Genomic DNA, 19,845 nt, shown 5'->3' with positions numbered 1-19,845 from the left:
CGACCAACAATGTCCATGCCGAACATGATACCAAGTTAAACTAATCTCCTCTGATCCATATACCTCCATTCCCTGCATATCTATGTAGCTATTGAAAATATCCATGTGCCTAGCTAAATGGCACATGATGTCAGATATCAAGAGAAGCTGGCACTCCATTTACTTGACTTCCTACTTCTAACTAGGTGGGTTGCATCAGTCAGTTATGTCAGGCAGGGAATGGGGTTGGTGATCTCGACATGTAAAATCTGACTTGCGTAAAGGTTCACGGAGCATAACCTTACGTTGGTCGAGAAGGGCCCTGTGTGTTCTTCAGGGGGGGGGGGAATCTGCCCTTCTTACCCAATCTGTACATGACGCCAGACCGACTAACTGCCTGATTCATGGCTCCCCTCTGAGATGGCCCAGCAATCACTCGGTGCAGGAGCAACTGGAGATGAGCAGTAAATGCCGTTTTTAGACATCAATGCCTCCTAAATGAACAAGTGAAAGGTGGCACGGTGGGTGGCACAGCGGGAGAGTTGTTGCCTTACAGCACCAGAGGCCCAGGTTCGATCCTGACCATGGGTGTTGTCTGCACGGCGTTTGTACGTTCTCCCTATGATCACGCGGCGTTTCTCCGGATGCCCCGGTTTCCTCCCACACTCCATAGACATACAGGTTTGTAGGTTAATTGGCTTCGGTAAAATCGTAAATTGTCCCAAGTGTGTTGGAGAGTGCTTGTGTACAGGGTGACCACTGGTTGACGTGGACTCGGTTGGATAAAGGGCCTGTTTCCGCACTGTATCTCTAAAGTCTAACGTTCTATAGTAATAAACTACAGTTATGTACAGGAATTGTAGACGCGCACAAGATGTATTTCACTACTTCACAATGAGTGGAGCCAACACCAACCAACCTCCCTTCCATTGGCTCTGTTTATACCTCACACTGCCTCAGCAAGGCCAGCAGCATAATCAAGGGTGAGTCGCACCCTGGCCACTCCCTCATTTCCCCTCTCCCATCGGGCAAGAGGCCCAGAAGTGTGAAAACGCACACCTCCAGATTCAGGGACAGTTTTTTCCCAGCTGCTTTCAGGCAACTGAACCATCCTACCGCAACGAGAGAGCAGTCCTGAACTACTATCTACCTCAGTGGTGACCCTTGGACTATCTTTGATCTGACTTCACTGGCTTTATCTTGCACTAAACATTATTCCCTTATCTTGCACCCATACACTGCGAATGGCTCGATTGTGATCAAATATTGCCTGGTTAGCACGCAACAAAAGCTTTCCACTGTAACTCGGTACAAGTGACAATAAACTAAACTGAAAGCTTCAGCTGTTTACAAGGTTCAGTGACGGGCAATACTTATCTTGCAGAGTTCCAAATTCCGACCGAACTACGGTCCACAAGAACCTCATCGGTGCACTGATCGCAGCCGAGACTCTGTTGCTGGCGAGCGAATCTGCAAGGACGCACCGGGTAAACACGATCAATTGAAAGCCTCATGTTCCTTCATTCAATTGCAATTGAAACTCTCAGTCAGAGAGCTGTGAATCTGTGGAATTCTCTGCCTCAGAAGGCAGTGGAGGCCAATTCTCTGAATGCATTCAAGAGAGAGCTAGATAGAGCTCTTAAGGATAGCGGAGTCAGGGGGTATGGGGAGAAGGCAGGAACGGGGTACTGATTGAGAATGATCAGCCATGATCACATTGAATGGCGGTGCTGGCTCGAAGGGCCGAATGGCCTCCTCCTGCACCTATTGTCTATTGTCTATTATCTATTGCAATGCTGTGGCCCGGAGAGGAATAAAACCAGCAATAAAGGATAGAAAGGGGACTGCAAAGGCTAGTTGAGGTTCATAGTCCAACTACCTTTGAAACTTATAAATGCAAAGCCTATGCTTTATGAAGTTGGATCAAATCAACTGGAATGCACTTGGAGAACATACAACAGAACAGCACAGGGACGGCCCCTTAGGCCCACACCATTTGTGCACAGCATGATGCCAAGTTAAATTGATCTCATCTGCCTGTACATGATCCATGTCCTTCCATTCCCCGCACTTCCAAGTGCCTATCTCAAAACCCATTAAATGCCCATATCACAACTGTCTCCACCACCACTCCTGGCAGCACATTCCAGGCACCCACCACCCAATAATAATAATAATAATAATAATAATAATAATAATAATAATAATAATAATAATAATAATAATAATAATAATAATAATAATAATAATAATAATAATAATAATAATAATAATAATAATAATAATAATAATAATAATAATAATAATATGCCTTTATTGTCATTGTACGAACAGTACAACGAAATTAGAAGTGCTACATCTGAAACCCAGTGCAATCTTCCAATCTTGCAGTGCAATCGCACAAACACAGGAACCAACACAATAAGTACCAATATCAATAAAAAACAATAAAAACTAATAAATGATAAATGAGTTTTGCACCTAAGATGCTGTATATATTTTAAAAAAGTGCAAAGAAAGTGAGAGTCACATCAAGTCAAGTATTTTGTGCAAAATAAAACAAAGCCCCACTCATCCATCTCTTTTAAACTTTGCCCCTTTCACCTTAAAACTGTGCCCACTAGTCTTTGACATTCTAAAGTTACGTGCTTTTAATCTGAGTCTGTGCCCTCTGGTCCTAGACTCTCCCACTACTGGAAACATCCTCTCCACATCCACTATAACTTGGCCTTTCATCATTCGGTGGGTTTCAGTGAGATCTTCAGGCATTAACATTAATCTTCACCGTGTGACTCTCCCACTATCTTTAATCGGGCTTTATTGGACTTTATCTCGTCCTAAACGTTATTCCCTTTTTCATGTATCTGTACACTGTGGACAGCGCGATTGTAATCATGTATAGTCTTTCCAGTGACTGGTTAGCAGTCAACTAAAAGCTTTTCACTGTCCTTTGGTACACGTGACAATAAACTAAACTGAAACTCAGCGAAACCATGGCTTCTCTGAGTGGGCAGATGTGCTTCGAGTCTGCTCTGTAACCTCCAGTGTAAAATGCCAGGCTGACACACCAGTGCAGTGCTGGAGGATGTCCACCAGTATCATCCTGTGCGCGGGTGTTAAGCAGAAGGCCCAACTCCCCTCACCTGAGAATAAACATCTCTCGGTGTGATTCTGACAAAGATTTATTGGGAAATTATTACTACTGCAATCATCGTCTCTTTGAATATTTCATCTCCATCACGGTGCCTTATGTGGGATCTTGCTGTGTACACATCAGCTCCTATGGTTCACACATTGCAACGGTGATTACCATTCGAAAAATACTTAATTGCTGTAAAGCCGAGCGGGGTGTGAAAGTTGCAACAGAAAAGCAGGGCTCTCTTTTTTGCAAGTATAACGTTTAAAAGATATTCGGGCAGGTATATGGAAAGGATATACATAGGACGTGGGCCAATCACAGGCAGGTGGGACTAATATTAATGGGACATCTTGGTTGGCATGGGCAAGTTGGGCTGAACGACCAGAATTCTATAATTGTTTTTGCCTTTTTACAGGCAACAATGTTTGGTGGTGCAGCTGCACTTGTGTGACAGTGCTGGACCACGGTACTGGGTTGTCCCAGCAGGGCCGTGCATTTGGCACAGTGGTGGATGGCTGTGTAACTTGCTGCCTCGTCTCCCACCAGGTGGCGTGTTGGGTCGTGACGGCTCTCCTGCACCTGTTCTTCATGGCTGCTTTCGGCTGGATGCTGGTGGAAGGAATCCTCCTCTGGAGCAAGGTCATCGCAGTCAACATCAGCGAAGGCAGGAGGATGAAGTATTACTACCTGATCGGCTGGGGTAACGTAATCCTCGCCTTCCTCTGTCAGACACGCGCCTGTGTGACAGTTCTCAGAATCATTATTATCCCCGCAGTAGCAGCCACATTTTTAACTCTGGGTGAGCGGTGGGCTTTGAGCTGGCCGGATGGGTTGGTCAAGGGGTCTTGAAGCATGTGTAGGAGTCTGTAAACTGTAACATGCAGCTTCTTCCCAACGACCCTCAGACTCTTGAACACTACGAACTCCAACTAAACTCTGAACTCCGAACTGCCTGGGTTGTACGAGGGATGTTGGGCTTTGTTTCATTTTTGCACTAAATTGTTTAAAAAAAATTAATTGGACTTCTTTTCTTTTTGTTTATTTATTACATTATATTTATTACCTGCTGTGCTGCTGCAAGTACGGATTTCATTGTTCTGTTTCGAGACATTTGGCAATAAAAGCACTGGTGGCTCTTGACTCTCGGCCCTCGTACGTAGACAAGGTCCGCTCCTGCCGTCAGTGGGGTAGGATCCGGACTGGCCCCCGAGTGGAGAGACTGGAACCATCCCTCGTACGGTGGAGGTTGGGGGACGGGGTTGAAGAGGGCTCACAGGTGATCTCAGGTCATCAGATCACCTAGCTTCTCACACACCTACTGTTACATTGTGTAGGAAATGCATCGGGCTCTGAGAGTCCACGCTTGTGTGTGTTTAACTTCAGTGTTGGTCCGAACCCCATCCTTATTGGCAAGTGGCCTGGTCACCATTTAAGTTGTTTTAAACCATGGTCATTTCTTGCGACAGCTATCCAAATGACGTGAAGAATATTCAGCTCTAATTCAGAACTAATTTATGTTCACAGGATCTCTGGTGGATGTTGTCAGTACAGGAATGTTTCTACTTGGGCAAAAGTTGGGATGTTATCCCTCTTCAATGCCTATGCTTATTAACGGGAGGCAGGGATGGAGAAAGGAATGGACTGAGTGAGAGGGATGCAGGGGAGAGGGGGGGGGGGGGGAGGGAGGGGAGAGAGTGAGAGAGGCAAAGATTAGGACAGAGAGAGAGAGAGAGAGAGAGAGAGAGAGGGAGAGAGAGGGAGAGGGAGAGGGAGGGAGAGGGAGAGGGAGGGAGAGGGAGAGGGAGGGAGAGGGAGAGGGAGAGGGAGAGGGAGAGAGAGAGGGAGAGGGAGAGGGAGGGAGAGGGAGAGGGAGGGAGAGGGAGAGGGAGAGGGAGAGGGAGAGGGAGAGGGAGAGGGAGAGGGAGAGGGAGAGGGAGAGGGAGAGGGAGAGGGAGAGGGAGAGGGAGAGGGGCAGAGAGAGAGAGGCAGAGACGTGGTGGGGATTGTGGGGAGAGACAGAGGCCGGGAGTGACGGCAGAGATGGGGAGAGAGAGGCTGAGATGGGGCAAGAGAGTAATGGAGAGAGAAAGAAATGGAGATGGAGAGAGGCGGGCATGGAATCAGAGTCGGGGAGAGACAGAGATGGAGACAGACAGACAGACAGAGGGAGTCAGGGCAGGAGACTGTAAGAGAAGAGTGAGCGAGGCAAAGAACGGAGAGACAGACAGAGAGGCAGACAGAAAGAGAGAAAAAGAAAGTGTTGGCAGAGGGGCAGACGTGGTGGCACATAGAGAGTTTGTAGAGAGACAGGGCAAGAGAGACAGACAGCGACAGAGCTGGAGATGGAGAAAGAAAACAAGGGGAAGGGAGCTAATGAGGCTAAAGAGGGAGAAAGGGCACGCTGAGAAAAGAGGGAGAGGGAGATGATGCACAAGAGATTATGATGGGTGAGGAGGCGATCAACGATAAATTAAAAAAACATAAGACAAGAACTGAGGAGTAACTAAGTGTGATGAGTGAGTCTCAGCTCTGGAGGGTGACACATCTTTGTAGTGTTAGCTTCACCTTTAGGTGAAGGCGAGGGAGGGTGGAGCATTGTTTACACACGTACTTATCATTGTGTTGTCAATGTTGTGTCTCATGTCAAATCACAAGACTTTCAGTGGCATGCTCTTAACATTTTCGGAACAATGATTTAAAATCAGTAGCAGCATTTTTACTGCAAGGAAAAAGGGTCGAGCTGGGGAAATTAATTGAATGAAATTGAGTTTCTCTACAACGTGTGAGATGAAGTCAAGAGGAATGGTTGTTACTGAGAAATAGGAAAAGAATTTCTATATTTTTCTTTCAGGATTCCCAGTTTTTATTGTGGTCATCACCGTGGCAACTACCAGCGACCGATACATCGCTGACAATCATTGTTGGCTGAACATTAGGGGCGATGTGATCTGGGCCTTTGTTGGGCCGGTCCTTTTCACTCTAACAGTGAGTAGCCTTGCTTTCTCTATTAACACAGCAGATTAAGTTGTCAGACATTCAATCAGAGCCACAAACGGCTCAGTACATTCCCTGACTCACTTTCTTCGACACGCAGGGTAGTCAGCTATTTATATCGTCAGCAAAGGCCTTTAGTGAAACGGCGTTCAGAGCCAGCATTGACATCCTTCTGAGATGTGCTTCAGCAAACCAAAAGAGGTGCAGGTACGATGAAAATCTCGCTCGCAGCAGCATCACAGGCACGAGGACCAACACACAACAGGATAATTGTACATAAGTTCCACACACTGTAGTTTCCACAAGACCGTGAAAAGAAAAGGACTATGCAAAAACAAGGCGAAAATACACAGTTGGAAAACGAGTTCATGACTATGCAAGAGATAGTCGGTAGTGTTCGGCGGCAGCGGGAGCCTCGGTGGCGGGGGGCCTCGCAGTCGATGAGCGTGAAGGGGGAGGGGAAGACAATGGGGACCCGACGTGGGGGGGAACCACCGTGAGGAACAATGGAGGACCCGACGGGGGGGGGGAACCACCGTGAGGAACAATGGAGGACCCGGTGTGGGGGGAACCACCGTGAGGAACAATGGGGACCCGACTGGGGGGAACCACCGTGAGGAACAATGGGGACCTGACGTGGGGGGAACCACCGTGAGGAACAATGGGGACCTGACAAGGGGGGAACCACGGTGAGGAGCAATGGGGACCTGACAAGGGGGGAACCACCGTGAGGAGCAATGGGGACCCGACTGGGGGGAACCACCGTGAGGAACAATGGGGACCCGACTGGGGGGAACCATTGTGAGGAGCAATGGGGACCTGACAAGGGGGGAACCACCCTGAGGAACAATGGAGGACCCGGTATGGGGGGAACCACCGTGAGGAACAATGGAGGATCCGACACGGGGAGAACCACTGTGAAGAACAATGGACCCAGCGTGGGGGGACTGCCGTGAGGGACGGTCGGAGAACCAATGGGGGCCCGGTGTGGGGGAGGGGGGGGGCATTCTAGTTTAGAATCCCCTACCCAGGGGATAAGTCTGTGTTTGTTTGTTTGTTTGTTCATTTGTTCCAGTGAAGGCGTTGTGCACACAGCATTCAGCTAACAGTCGCTTGGCTTTTTCTTTTTGTTTTCACTTTTAATTTCACGTTTTTGTGTGTTGTGACTGTCGGCAGACAAATTTCCCTCCGGAGGTGAATAAAGTTTATCGTATCGTATCGTATTGTATCGTTAGTGAGGTAGGATTGGGGTTGTCTAGGTCAGTTCAAGAAACTAATAGTTGTCGGAAAGCAAATGATAGTTGTAGGAACTGCAGATACTGGTTTACACCGAAGATAGACACAGAATGCTGGAGTAACTCAGCGGGACAGGCAGCATCTCTGGAGAGAAGGAATGGTTGATGTTTCGGGTTGAGAAGAAGGGTCTCGACCTGAAACGTCACCCTTTTCTTCTATCCAAAGATGCTGCCTGTCCCGCTGAGTTATTCCAGCATTCTGTGTCTATCTTCATTGTAGGAAGGTAGCTGTTTCTGAACCTGGTGTTGTGGGACCTCAGGCTTCTGTATCTCCTGTCCAACAGTAGCAGTGAGAAGAGGGCATGATGCAGGTGGTGGGGATCCTTGACGATAGATGCCATCTTCTTGAGGCAGCTCCTCGTGTAGATGCTATCAATGAAGGGGAGGGTTGTGCCCATGATGGCCGGGCTAAGTCCAGCACTCTCTGCATTCCTGGGCTTTTGTATTGCCATTCCAGGCCATGAGGCAACAAGTCAGCATGCTTTACGTAGTGCAAATGTAGAAGTTTGGTGTAATGCCAAATCTCAAATTTCTAAGAAAGTGAAGACCCTGGTGGACCATCTGTGCGATTACATCTATGTGCCGGCCCAGGGCTGATCAGGGCAGCAATCTATCTTTCTGCCTTACAAATATCCATTGACGGCCTCCACAGCCTTCTGTGGCAATGAATCCCACAGATTCACCACCCTCTGACTAAAACAATTCCTCCTCATTTCCTTCCTAAAGGAATGTCCTTTAATTCTGAGGCTATGACCTCTAGTGCTAGACTCTCCCACTAGTGGAAATATCTCCACATCCACTCTATCCAAGCCTTTCACTTTTCGGAACATTTCAATGAGGTCCCCCCTCATTCTTCTAAACACCAGCGAGTTCAGGCCCAGTGCCGCCAAACGCTCATCACATGTTAACCCTCCCATTCCTGGGATCATTCTTGTAAACCTCCTCTGGACCCTCTCCAGAGCCAGCACACCCTTCCTCAGAAATGGCGCCTGCAATTGCTCACAACACTCCAAATGCGGCCTGACCAGCGCCTTATAGAGCCTCAGCATTGCATCCCTGTTTTTGTATTCTAGCCCTCCTGAAATAAGTACTAGCATTACGCTTACTATCTTTACTACCAATTCGACTTGCAGATTGACTTTTTGGAAACTCCCAAGTCCCTTTGCACCTCCGATTTCTGGATTCTCTCCCCATTTAGAAAATAGTCTATGCCTTTATTCCTTCTACCAAAATGCATGACTCCACCCTTTGCTACACAATATTCCATCTGCCACTTCTTTGCCCACTCTCCCAACCTGTCCAAGTCCTTCTGCAGACTCCCTACTTTCTCTACACTACCTGCCGCTTCCACTATTTTTATATTATCCACAAACTTGGCCACAAAGCCTTCAATCCCCTCATCCAAATCATTAATATACAACGTGAAGAGTAGTGGCCCCAGCACAATAGACAATAGGTGCAGGAGGAGGCCATTCGGCCCTTCGAGCCAGCACCGCCATTCAATGTGATCATGGCTGATCATTCTCAATCAGTACCCCGTTCCTGCCTTCTCCCCATACCCCCGGACTCCGCTATCCTTAAGAGCTCTATCTAGCTCTCTCTTGAATGCATTCAGAGAATTGGCCTCCACTGCCTTCTGAGGCAGAGAATTCCACAGATTCACAACTCTCTGACTGAAAAAGTTTTTCCTCATCTCAGTTCTAAATGGCCAACCCCTTATTCTTGAACCGTGGCCCCTTGTTCTGGACTCCCCCAACATTGGGAACATGTTTCCTGCCTCTAACGTGTCCAACCCCTTAATAATCTTATACGTTTCGATAAGATCTCCTCCCATCCTTCTAAATTCCAGTGTATACAAGCCTAGTCGCTCCAGTCTTTCAACATACGACAGTCCCGCCATTCCGGGAATTAACCTAGTAAACCTACGCTGCACGCCCTCAATAGCAAGAATATCCTTCCTCAAATTTGGAGACCAAAACTGCACACAGTACTCCAGGTGCGGTCTCACGAGGGCCCTGTACAACTGCAGAAGGACCTCTTTGCTCCTATACTCAACTCCTCTTGTTATGAAGGCCAACATTCCATTGGCTTTCTTCACTGCCTGCTGTACCTGCATGCTTCCTTTCAGTGACTGATGCACTAGGACACCCAGATCTCGTTGTACGCCCCCTTTTCCTAACTTCACCGACCACTGTGAAACTCCGCTAGACACTGGCAGCCAACCGGAGAAAAAAACCCTTTTTGGCCACTCTTTGTCTTCTGCCACCCAGCCCAACCTGCTATCCATGCTCGTATCTGTCCTTTGATACTATGGGCTCCCATCTTCCTTTGCAGTCTCACCTTATCAAAGGCTTTCTGAAAATCTAGGTAAACAACATCCACTGACTAATGGAGCCCCTATTCTTCTAATAGAGGCACGGAAGCAAAGGGTGTGTGTGAAGTGAATCATTGAAAGTGGTAGGGTAGGTTGAGAAAGCCATTGATATGGTAAGCACATTTCTGTCTGGGCTATATTAAAAGACAGACTGTCCTTAAAAGCAGGACTCTCCGTTTTTGTTTTGCACTATTATTGTGTTTTTTAAATTTATTAAACTCTTTTTTTGATTATCTATGAGTACTGTGTTTACAGAGCTGTTTCGCTGCTGCTAGAAAGAATTTCATTGTTCCGTTTTCAGTACATTTTGCAATAAACACTCATTCAGTTTTGTTTATTGTCACGTGTACAGCGTATAGATACATAATAAAGGAATAACATTTAGTGCAAGGTAAAGCCAGTAAAGTCCGATGATTCTCGACTCTTGAAGTTAGAGGGAACCAATGCAAAACTCTGGTCCAGCCCCCTCTACAATACTATGTTTAATTCTGTCCATTGCCACAACCTAAGAAGGATGAACTTTCTCATTAAACTGTAGCATTATAATACTGTAACAGTGTATGGAAAGTCATAACGTTCTGCCCAGGGTGGAGATGACAAAGACTAGGGGGGCATGGCTTTAAGGTAGGAGGGAGAAAGGTTAAAGGAGATGTGCAAGGCAGATGTTTTACACAGAGGGTTGGTGGGTGTCTGGAATATGCTTCCAGATGTGGTTATGGAAGTAGATACATTAGTGGCATTTAAGAGGCTTTTCGATAGGATATGCAAGGAATGGAGGGCTATGAATCACGTGGAGGCAGATGAGATTAATGGTGCAGCTGGTAGAGCAGCTGCCTCACAGCGCCAGAGACACCGGTTCGATTCTGACCTTGGGTGCTTTTTGTGTGGAGTTTGTACATTCTCTGTGAGGGCATGGGGTTTCTCTGAGTGCTCCAGCTTCCCCCAAGTGCCAAAGATGTGTGTGGGTTTTGTAGGTGAACTGGCTTCTGTAACTTGCCCCTAGTTTGTAGGATGCAAAAGTGGGAATGACATAGAGCTGGTGTACACGTGATCACTGGTTGGCATGGACTCCATGGGCCGAAGGGCCTGTTCCACTCTATATCTCTACACTAAACTAAAATATAACATACAGCCTTTCATAATTTAGCTTGCAGTAACAAAAATAAACTAATAGCCATTGAAAAATACCATTGTTTCGAAAATCCTGTGGGAAAATAACGCTATTATTGCAAGTGTGAAACTCCCTCAGCGCGAACTCCTCTTCCCCATTGACATCATTGGTCTTTAACACAGTTTTCTATAACGCACCATTTTATAGGACCATAACTACCACAGGTTTATTCCAGGCGGTGATAGAAAATGTTTATAGACATGGAGAGAAATAAAGTGAGCGGGCAAGTGGTGCTGAGGTAGAGGCTCGGCCATGACCTTGCAGCAAGACTGGGCCCTCATCTCATGTTGTCTTCATGACTCTGTGGCTTTTGTTCTTGCGTTGCAGTTTAATGCGTTTGTCCTGTGTCGTGTGGTGGTGATCACGGTGTCCAGCTTCCAACGGCGCTCGGTGATGTTGGTGTCGGGCACCAGTCTGCCTCATCGCGTTTACTCCCAGACATGGTGAGTTGCAACGATGCGTCGCCCGGGGACAGACAAGGGAACAGAGTGAGCTCTGTTTGGCAGACATCCCACAGTTGTCTGAGGCCACTCAAGCTCTGTTTATGTGCTTGGTGGAAATGGGCTAGATATTTTGTCTGGGATGTGCTGCATCAATTATGACAGCAAACCTGATCCAAAGCAATTGGAAAACAACATGAAACTGAAGAAGCTGGATGCACACTAGAGTTCCCCAGACTACTGTGCCAGGGCCACATTAATGGCTTAGACTCGGGGCACAATGCTGCGAGGAGAATCTTGGAAGTGCAGCCGGCAGTGCAGCAACTTCAGCAGACATCAACAAGGGTCCCGACCCAAAATGTCACCTATCCTTTCCTTGCCCAGTCTGACCCGTTGGGTTCCTCCAGCATTTTTATTTCCACAAGAGGGCACAGGCAGGCAGCTGAAACAGGTGAGGGGCACAAAGCGCTGGAGTAACTCAGCGGGTCAGGCAGCATCTCTGGAGAAAAAGGATGGGAGACGTTTCGGGCCGGGACCCGTCTGTAGTGGGAGGTTCCTCAACAAGGCAGGTGAGTTGATAGATATCTGGAAAGAACAAGGGGAGACATTTCAAGTTTGACATGGAGAGGGGAGGGGAGGGGAGGGGAGGGGAGGGGAGGGGAGGGGAGGGGAGGGGAGGGGAGGGGAGGGGAGGGGAGGGGAGGGGAGGGGAGGGGAGGGGAGGGGAGGGGAGGGGAGGGGGCAATGCCATTGGTGCACGAGTCTATGTCAGTGCTAAGACAGCTTGAACAAACATCTGGAGCACTGATCATCTTCATTGGAAGCACAGAGTGAAAACCCCATCCTCCTTCTCACAAGTAGAGCTCGTTTTGTCCACTTCCGAGCCCCACTCTGCAAGGAGGGCACAGAGGTTCGGCCGAAGAGGTCTCGGGCTGGGCTGAGATGTACTACGAGTATGGGGAACGTCAGGCTGCCCTTGCCAGAGCAGGGAAGGTTACGAAGAGATTTAATAGATGGTGCTTCCATTGGCTGATAGAGGATAACCGGGGGCTCAGGATAGGGGTGATGAGCGAGAGATGCAATGACCGACTGAGAAAATCCTCATTGGTAATCAGCAAGTACACCTGCAATTGGCTATCTGAAAATGGATTCACTCATGGCCTTCGAAAAGAAGTTGGGTAAATACTCATGGTATCACGGTGGCGCAGTGGTAGAGTTGCTGCCTTACAGCGCCAGAGACCCGGGTTCAATCCTGATTACGGGTACTGTCTATGCAGAGTTTGTACGTTCTCTCTGTGACCAGTGTGGGTTTTTTCCAGGAGCTCGGGTTTCCTTCCGCACTCCAAAGACATACAGGTTTGAGGGCTAATTGGCACGGTAAAATTGTAAATTGTCCCTAGTGAGTGTAGGATAGTGTTAGTGTTGGCTAAGACTAGGTGGGACGAAGGGCCTGTTTCTGAGTTGTATCTCTAAACTAAACTGAACTACTTGAAGGGAAAATATAGTGAAGGAAGGAGCAGGGAAGTGGAAATAATTGGATTGCATTTTGAATAAGCTGGCACAGCTTGGAAGGGCCGAAGGGCCTCACTCAGTGCTGTGCTTCCTTATGAATACAGGGCAGTATCGCAGGGGAACTGTGGGAGTGCGATGTCATTTAACCATGGGTGTGGGATGGGTGTGTAAAGGGGTAGTGGGTTGGTGCACAATATTTACCCCTCGCCCTCACAGCACAGTGCCGCCACTTGAATGTTGTCAACAGCTATCGGGATGCATCACAGCACAGCCTGGGAACTACTCCATCCAAGACCACAGAAATTCCCCAGGGGGGAAATGCCAAACACTAGAAGGCATAGCTTTAAGGTCAAGAGGGGAAATGTTTAAAGGAGACTAGACCAAGTGGACCCGTTGGGCCCAAACCTCTCATGCATTGGTGCAGCACCCTCTCCTCCTCCCCTCCCCCTCCCCTCTCCCCCTTCCCCCTATTCCCCCTCCCCTCTCCCCCTCCCCTCTCCCCCTCCCCTTCCCCCTCCCCATCCCCCTCCATTCCCCTTCCCCCTCCATTCCCCTTCCCCCTCCATTCCCCCCCTCCCCCTCCCCTCCCTCCTCCCCTCCACCCCCTTCCCCCCTCCCCCTTCCCCTCCCCCCACTCCATCCCCCCCAACCCCCCTTATCCTCCCTCCTCCCCCCTCCCTCCCAAGGAAATAGATTTAAACGTTAAAATCTGAATAACTTAACATATATAACACCGATTTCAATGAAACTTTTACCATTAGCACCAAAGGGACAACGGTGAGTAAGTTGGGCCTAAAATTGTTGTGCTATCTTGTACCGTTTTGGCTGTAGTTCAGGAACAAACAAACAAACAAACAAACGAGAGGTTTAGTATACAGATGTGTGGGGCACGTTTTTGTTACACAGAAGGTGGTGAGTGCCTGGAATGAGCTGCTATGGGAGGGGGGGGGGGGGGGGGGGGGGGGGGGGGGGGGTGCTGGAGGCAGATAAAGAAGACGTGTTTATAAGAGGCTTTCAGAGAAGCACATGGATATACAGGAGTTGGAGAGCTATGATCATGTGCAGGCAGAGATTAGTTTCATGGGATCAGGTTTAACATGGATATTGTGGGCTGATGGGCCTGTTCCTTTGCTGTACTGATCTAAACATAGCACAAAAAGTAAGGAAATTTGTGTTTGGTAGATTATTTCTTTGTTGTAACAATGCTTCTTGGCAATAAATCTTATACCGTCGGAAAGCCTGTTTATTTCCCTTTTAAATGGTGCCACATTTGTAAGGAACATGCATTTGTGGGATGAGCAGCAGAGCTGAGTATATGGGTTGCGCCCATGAAAAAGTCTGAAGAAACAAGACATATTGGCAATTTAACAATTTATTCATTTAATAAACAGGAGCCACAGTAGCGTGTGGAAGAACCATACACAGCCATAACAGCCTGGCACCTCCTCCTCATGCTGGTCACCAGCCTGGTCACACACTGTTGTGGGATGGCATCCCATTCTTGTCAGCACCTGGGGGTACCAGAAGCTCAAAACAAGAGTCAATAGCAACAGCAGAATAAGCTGTTTGGCATTGGCAGAGAAGATTTGGCACATTTTTCATGGGCGCAACCCATATACTCAGCTCTGCTGCTCATCCCACAAATGCATGTTCCTTACAAATGTGGCACCATTTAAAAGGGAAATAAACAGGCTTTCCAACGGTATAAGATTTATTGCCAAGAAGCATTGTTACAACAAAGAAATAATCTACCAAACACAAATTTCCTTACTTTTTGTGCTATGTTTATGTTCTATGTTTAAAATGCCATCATGGTGAGGGTGGTGGGGGTCTGGAACTCATGTCCTGTAACCCTCATCACATTTAAAGTGTGCTCGGGTATGGACAGGGGCCGCGATCCAGAGGACCACTATGAATTTTAGGGGCTTAGGCTGGGCAGGTCTTCTTTAAAGGGCCGAATGGCCTCCTAGATTTTATGATTTTGTGAATTTTTGCTCCATTCATCCATCCTTCCTGCATCCAGCCATTGCCACTGTCTCTCTGTTGCAGTGTTTCAGTGTAAGCTCACCGTTGTGGCTTCTGCATCCGTTCTTGGCTTGAATCCATCCCACCGCTGTGTCCTTCATTTGGCGATTGGGTTAAGCTTTGCTTTCTCCCAATAGGCAGGTGCACGGATAGGAACAATACTTTGGTCAGGATTTGCTTTTGCAATCCTACTCAACAACTACAAACCTGTAATGGTACGCTTGATCCAAGAGACCCCTTTAATGTGGAAACTCTCTTCAGCAGTTATGTGCTGGTGACAAATATGGCTCAAGGGAGGTGGTAGATTTTTAAAAAGCGGCCAAACCTTGCTTCTTTAAATCTCTAAAGCAACTTAGATGATAAGATCATAAGTGATAGGAGCAGAATTAGGCCGTTCGGCCCATCAAGTATACTCCGCCATTCAATCATGGCTGATCTTTCTCTCCCTCCTAACCCCATTCTCCTGCCTTCTCCCCATAACCTGTGACACCCGCACTGATCACAAATTTATCTATCTAAATATGTCCACTGACTTTGCCTCCACAGCCTTCTGTGGCACAGATTTCCACAGATTCACCACCCTTCATTCCTGCATTGGATCACCTGACTGATCTTGACTCAGGTACCTGAACACAACTCTGAAATCCTTTCCCTGAAACCTTGTGTTCAACCAACAACTCATTTGATAGATTTGGACTTTCAGAATGTTTAGAGCACCACAATATCAGGGATAATGGACAAAGCCACGGCAGCCAATATGGTATAAGAAAATAACTGCAGATGCTGGTACAAATCGAAGGTATTTATTCACAAAATGCTGGAGCAACTCAGCAGGTCAGGCAGCATCTCAGGAGAGAAGGAATGGGAGACGTTTCGGGTCGAGACCCTTCTTCAGACTGATGTCAGGGGGGTGGGACAAAGGAAGGATATAGGTGGAGACAGGAAGATAGAGGGAGATCTGGGAAGGGGGAGGGGAAGAGAGGGACAGAGGAGCTATCTAAAGTTGGAGAAGTCAATGTTCATACCACTGGGCTGCAAGCTGCCCAGGCGAAATATGGGCGAAATTTGGGCAAAATATGCCCAGGCAGTCAATATGGGGTCATCAAGCACTGTTCTATGGCTTCCTCTAGAACGTGGTGATGAGCATTCGCCCTGAACCGCTGCAGTCCCTCTGAAGTTCCTACACACCTCACTTCTAAATCAGGGCCATCTTAACGCATGGGCCTGATGGGCACTTGCCGGGGCTCCACGAGCATAGGGGCCCCATGCTGATCTGTGTATGTTAAGTGACTTGCAATAAATACTACTTTAAAAATGTAGGTTCAATAAGTGCTTTTTTCGCAACATTTTCGGTCCCTAAGTGCTTCTCACAGCATCTGTAAGTGCTTTTCGCAACAATGTAGCACCCTAAGTCCATCGCTAAGTGCTTTTCGGTAAGTGCTTTTCGCCGGCACGACAGGGGGGGGCTGGTAGGGAAAGGGGGGTGGGGGAGAGTAACGGTAGGGGCCCCAGTACACTGCTTTACCCGGGGGCCCATAGTGCTGTAAAAACGGCCCTGTTCTAAATGTCTGATAACCTCGTTCAAGACTTTTCCACTTGTGGAAACATCTCAACATCTCTCCTGTGCAGGAAGGAACCACAGATTCTGGTTTGCACCAAAGACAGACACAAAAGGCTGAAAAAGAGTCTCGACCCCAAACATCACCTACTCCTTTTCTGCAGAGATGCTGCCTGACCTGCTGAGTTACTCCAGCACTTTAGGTCAATCTTCAACATCTTTTCTCTCTTGTTTCTTAAGGATCTCATATTTTTCAATAGCATCATTCCTTATTCTTCTAAACCCCAACGGATGTGGATCTAATTTCTTTAGCCGTTTATGATAGGATAATCCACTCATCTCAGGAATAGGTGTCTGGAATATTTCTTGAACTGCTTCCAGTATCAGTCAAGTCTGAAGAAGGTTTCTGACCTAAAATGTTGCCTGCCCAAACCATTGCACAGTATTTCAGGGTGTAACTTTGTGGTGCAGGTCAGTTGTACGTTGCCTGGTCAACAGCAGGTCCAGCAGTTCTGATTGAACACCTGAGAGCCACTCCAGTAGGAACTGGAACCACTTCCTCAACGGTCCCTGCTTGGGCGGTGATTTTGTGTTTCACTTGATCCTTCGTTTAAGGAGCAGAGGGTTAATTCTGCAATGTTTCTCTTGTTTACAGGGCAGCTATCAAGCCAGTGGCGATTCTTTTGCCGGTTTTGGGTTTGACCTGGTTTTGCGGGGTTTTGGTCCATCTCGATATTACACTTGGTTACATCTTTGTTGTACTAAATTCCTTCCAGGTAAGTGTGAATCAACTCCTATGCGTGTGTTTAAAGATTACCTGCATCACAAACATTTAACTCAATGCTGGAGAATGTCATGTACTCAAGGCTTGGAGAAACTGCCAAAGAAAAAAAATTAAGGACTAACATATCTAAGAAGCAAAAAGCAGCAGAAACAATCTGTCTGCTTCCTCGTGCGATAATCAGCTATTGTATCACGTTTCTTTCAGTTAAATTCATAGAGTAGTCATGGGCGTTGGCATTGAACTGAGAAAATCTCCGTAGAGTGGCTTTATGATAAAGTAGTATAAGAAAATAACTGCAGATGCTGGCACAAATCGAAGGTATTTATTCACAAAATGCTGGAGTAACTCAGCAGGTCAGGCAGCATCTCGGGAGAGAAGGAATGGGTGACGTTTCGGGTCGAGACCCTTCTTCAGACTGATACAGACAGACACTGAAACGTCACCCATTCCTTCTCTCCCGAGATGCTGCCTGACCTGCTGAGTTACTCCAGCATTTTGTGAATAAATACCTTGGCTTCATGATAAAAGTGTACTATGGATCACAAAGTGGGAAGCATGTCAGAAATGGGAACTAGGGGGCTTCACTGACCACTCTGTCCTGTTCAATATTCAAAGTGATCTTGGTTGATTCACCTTTGACCACAGCACCACTTTCCCATGGTCTTCCCAGACTCTCCTGTCATTGAAATATCTGTCAGTCTCTCCTTAGAATATATTCAGCCACCCCACCATCACAGGTCTCCTGGGGAGAAAATTGCAAAGAGTCATCTTGGGTGAGAAGAGAAATGACTTCTCAACTTCATCTTCAATGGGGCATCCCTTGATCTGCAGATGTACCCCTCAGTTCCAGATATCCCCGCACAAGACGAAGACTAAAAATGCCCCTCAGTTTATTAACAGTTTCATTTTATAGGGTGGACCAAGAGCTTTCCATCCAACAATCTGCTTCTGAAGGGGAGCTGCCATTGCAGAGAAGCAAGTCTATTTGCAGCAACAAAACCACACGGAGAGGTCTGCCTGTTTGTAAAGCTGAACACACTGTAGTCGTAGAAGATCTTTGCACGTCAGCACATTCTACTCTGCCTCCGGTATTCAATTTGATTGACCAATGTGGAGCCCTTGCACCCCATCAGTGGCCAGCGAGGCTCCAGGTCATGCACTGGTATCAGCCACAGACACAAGTAAAGGCGCATTTATGACACGCAGGGAAACAGCGGTTAAGCAGCTTGATGTGATTAAGCACTGTAATTATGTGGTGCCATTCAGAAAGATCTTTGTTTGGGACTGAGGTGTTGCAAGTTTACTGGTGATTTTGGCTTCATAGTCTTCATAGACCGAAGACGGTCCCACTGTACTGGCAGACATAGTAAGTGCTTGTCCCCAGTACACCGCTTGTCCCCCACAACAGTACGGGCCCAGGGGTCGTGACCTCACCTGCCGTGCAAGGGCCCTATAGGGGTGGCTCAGCGGTGCAGCGGGCAGTGCTGCTGCCCCACAGCTCCAACGACTGGAGGTCCATCCTGAGCTTGGTTACTTGTGTGGCGTTTGCACCTTCTCCCTGTCACCGTTTGGTTTTCTCCGTTTGGGTGATCTAGTTTCCTCCCACATCCCAGAGATGCGCTCATTGCCTCAGCCGGAGAGGGGAGTGTGGGGGGAGAATCAGGATGTGGCTGTTGGACATTTGGGGGTCAAAACAATAGCTCACATCTTCAAAACCTATTAAAAACTACTGCTAACCCTTAAAGCTTGACACATTGCCAGTTTGAAATATGAATCATTGGTCCCCAATGGTTCACTGTGGCCTCATGTGCAAATTGTTGCACTGGGGTTTAACCGCATTGAGCAGTCAAAATTGGGTGTTGGCACAGTGGTGCAGTGGTAGAGTTGCTGCCTTACAGCGCCACAGACCCGGGTTCCATCCTGACCACAGGCGCTGTCTGTACAGAGTTTATACGTTCTCCCTGTGACCGCTTGGATTTTGTGCGGGTGCCTCGGTTTTCTCCCACACTCCAAAGACGTACAGGTTTGTGGGTCAATTGGCTTTGGTAACATTGTAAAATGTGTGTAGGTGGGGTCAGTGTACGGAGTGATCGCTGTTCGGTGGGAACTCAGTGGGCCGAAGGCCCTGTTTCCATGCTGTGTCTCCAAAGTCTAATATGGAGACTGTTGTGAAATGGCTGAAGAATAATTCCACGTTCTAGGTCCTAGTACAACAACACTCATGAGCAAACACACATGCATACATATCATTATAATATGCAGACACAGGGAACTGCAGATGAAGGAATCTTGAGTGCTGGAGAAACTCAGCGAGTCAGGCAGTATCTGTGGAGGGAATGTCCAGATGACATTTTGGGTCATCCAGACTTGAGTTTCGATCCTTCCATAGATGCTGCCTGACCTGCTGAGTTAATCCCACACTTTGTGTTTGCCCACTTACAATATAGCTTGGCCAACCGTGCCAGCAGTGGCTTGGTTGACTGCAGTATTGCCCTCTGACGATATGTGTTTGAATTCATCTCCAAATTTAGCACCAAAGGCCACACCAACAAGTCCCGCCTAGTCAGATGTGTT

At 47.6% G+C, this 19,845-nt stretch overlaps 1 protein-coding gene across 1 annotated transcript in view; it reads left to right on the top strand.

Moving 5' to 3' along the window:
- The window catches only part of LOC144608340 (adhesion G protein-coupled receptor D2-like), a 109,162-nt gene that overhangs the window by 39,274 nt on the left and 50,043 nt on the right, over nt 1-19,845 (top strand). The window contains exons 16-20 of the mRNA XM_078426006.1: nt 1,364-1,466; nt 3,665-3,818; nt 5,970-6,103; nt 11,280-11,395; nt 17,143-17,263. Coding sequence (XP_078282132.1) covers nt 1,364-1,466; nt 3,665-3,818; nt 5,970-6,103; nt 11,280-11,395; nt 17,143-17,263 — 628 coding nt within the window. The remainder of the gene's footprint in view (nt 1-1,363; nt 1,467-3,664; nt 3,819-5,969; nt 6,104-11,279; nt 11,396-17,142; nt 17,264-19,845) is intronic.

This window comes from Rhinoraja longicauda, chromosome 31 (assembly GCF_053455715.1).
Source record: "Rhinoraja longicauda isolate Sanriku21f chromosome 31, sRhiLon1.1, whole genome shotgun sequence".
In the NCBI taxonomy this organism is placed as follows: Eukaryota; Metazoa; Chordata; class Chondrichthyes; order Rajiformes; family Arhynchobatidae; genus Rhinoraja; species Rhinoraja longicauda.
The sequence above is the reverse complement of the archived record's forward strand: the minus strand, read 5'-3'. Positions and strand labels throughout refer to the sequence as shown.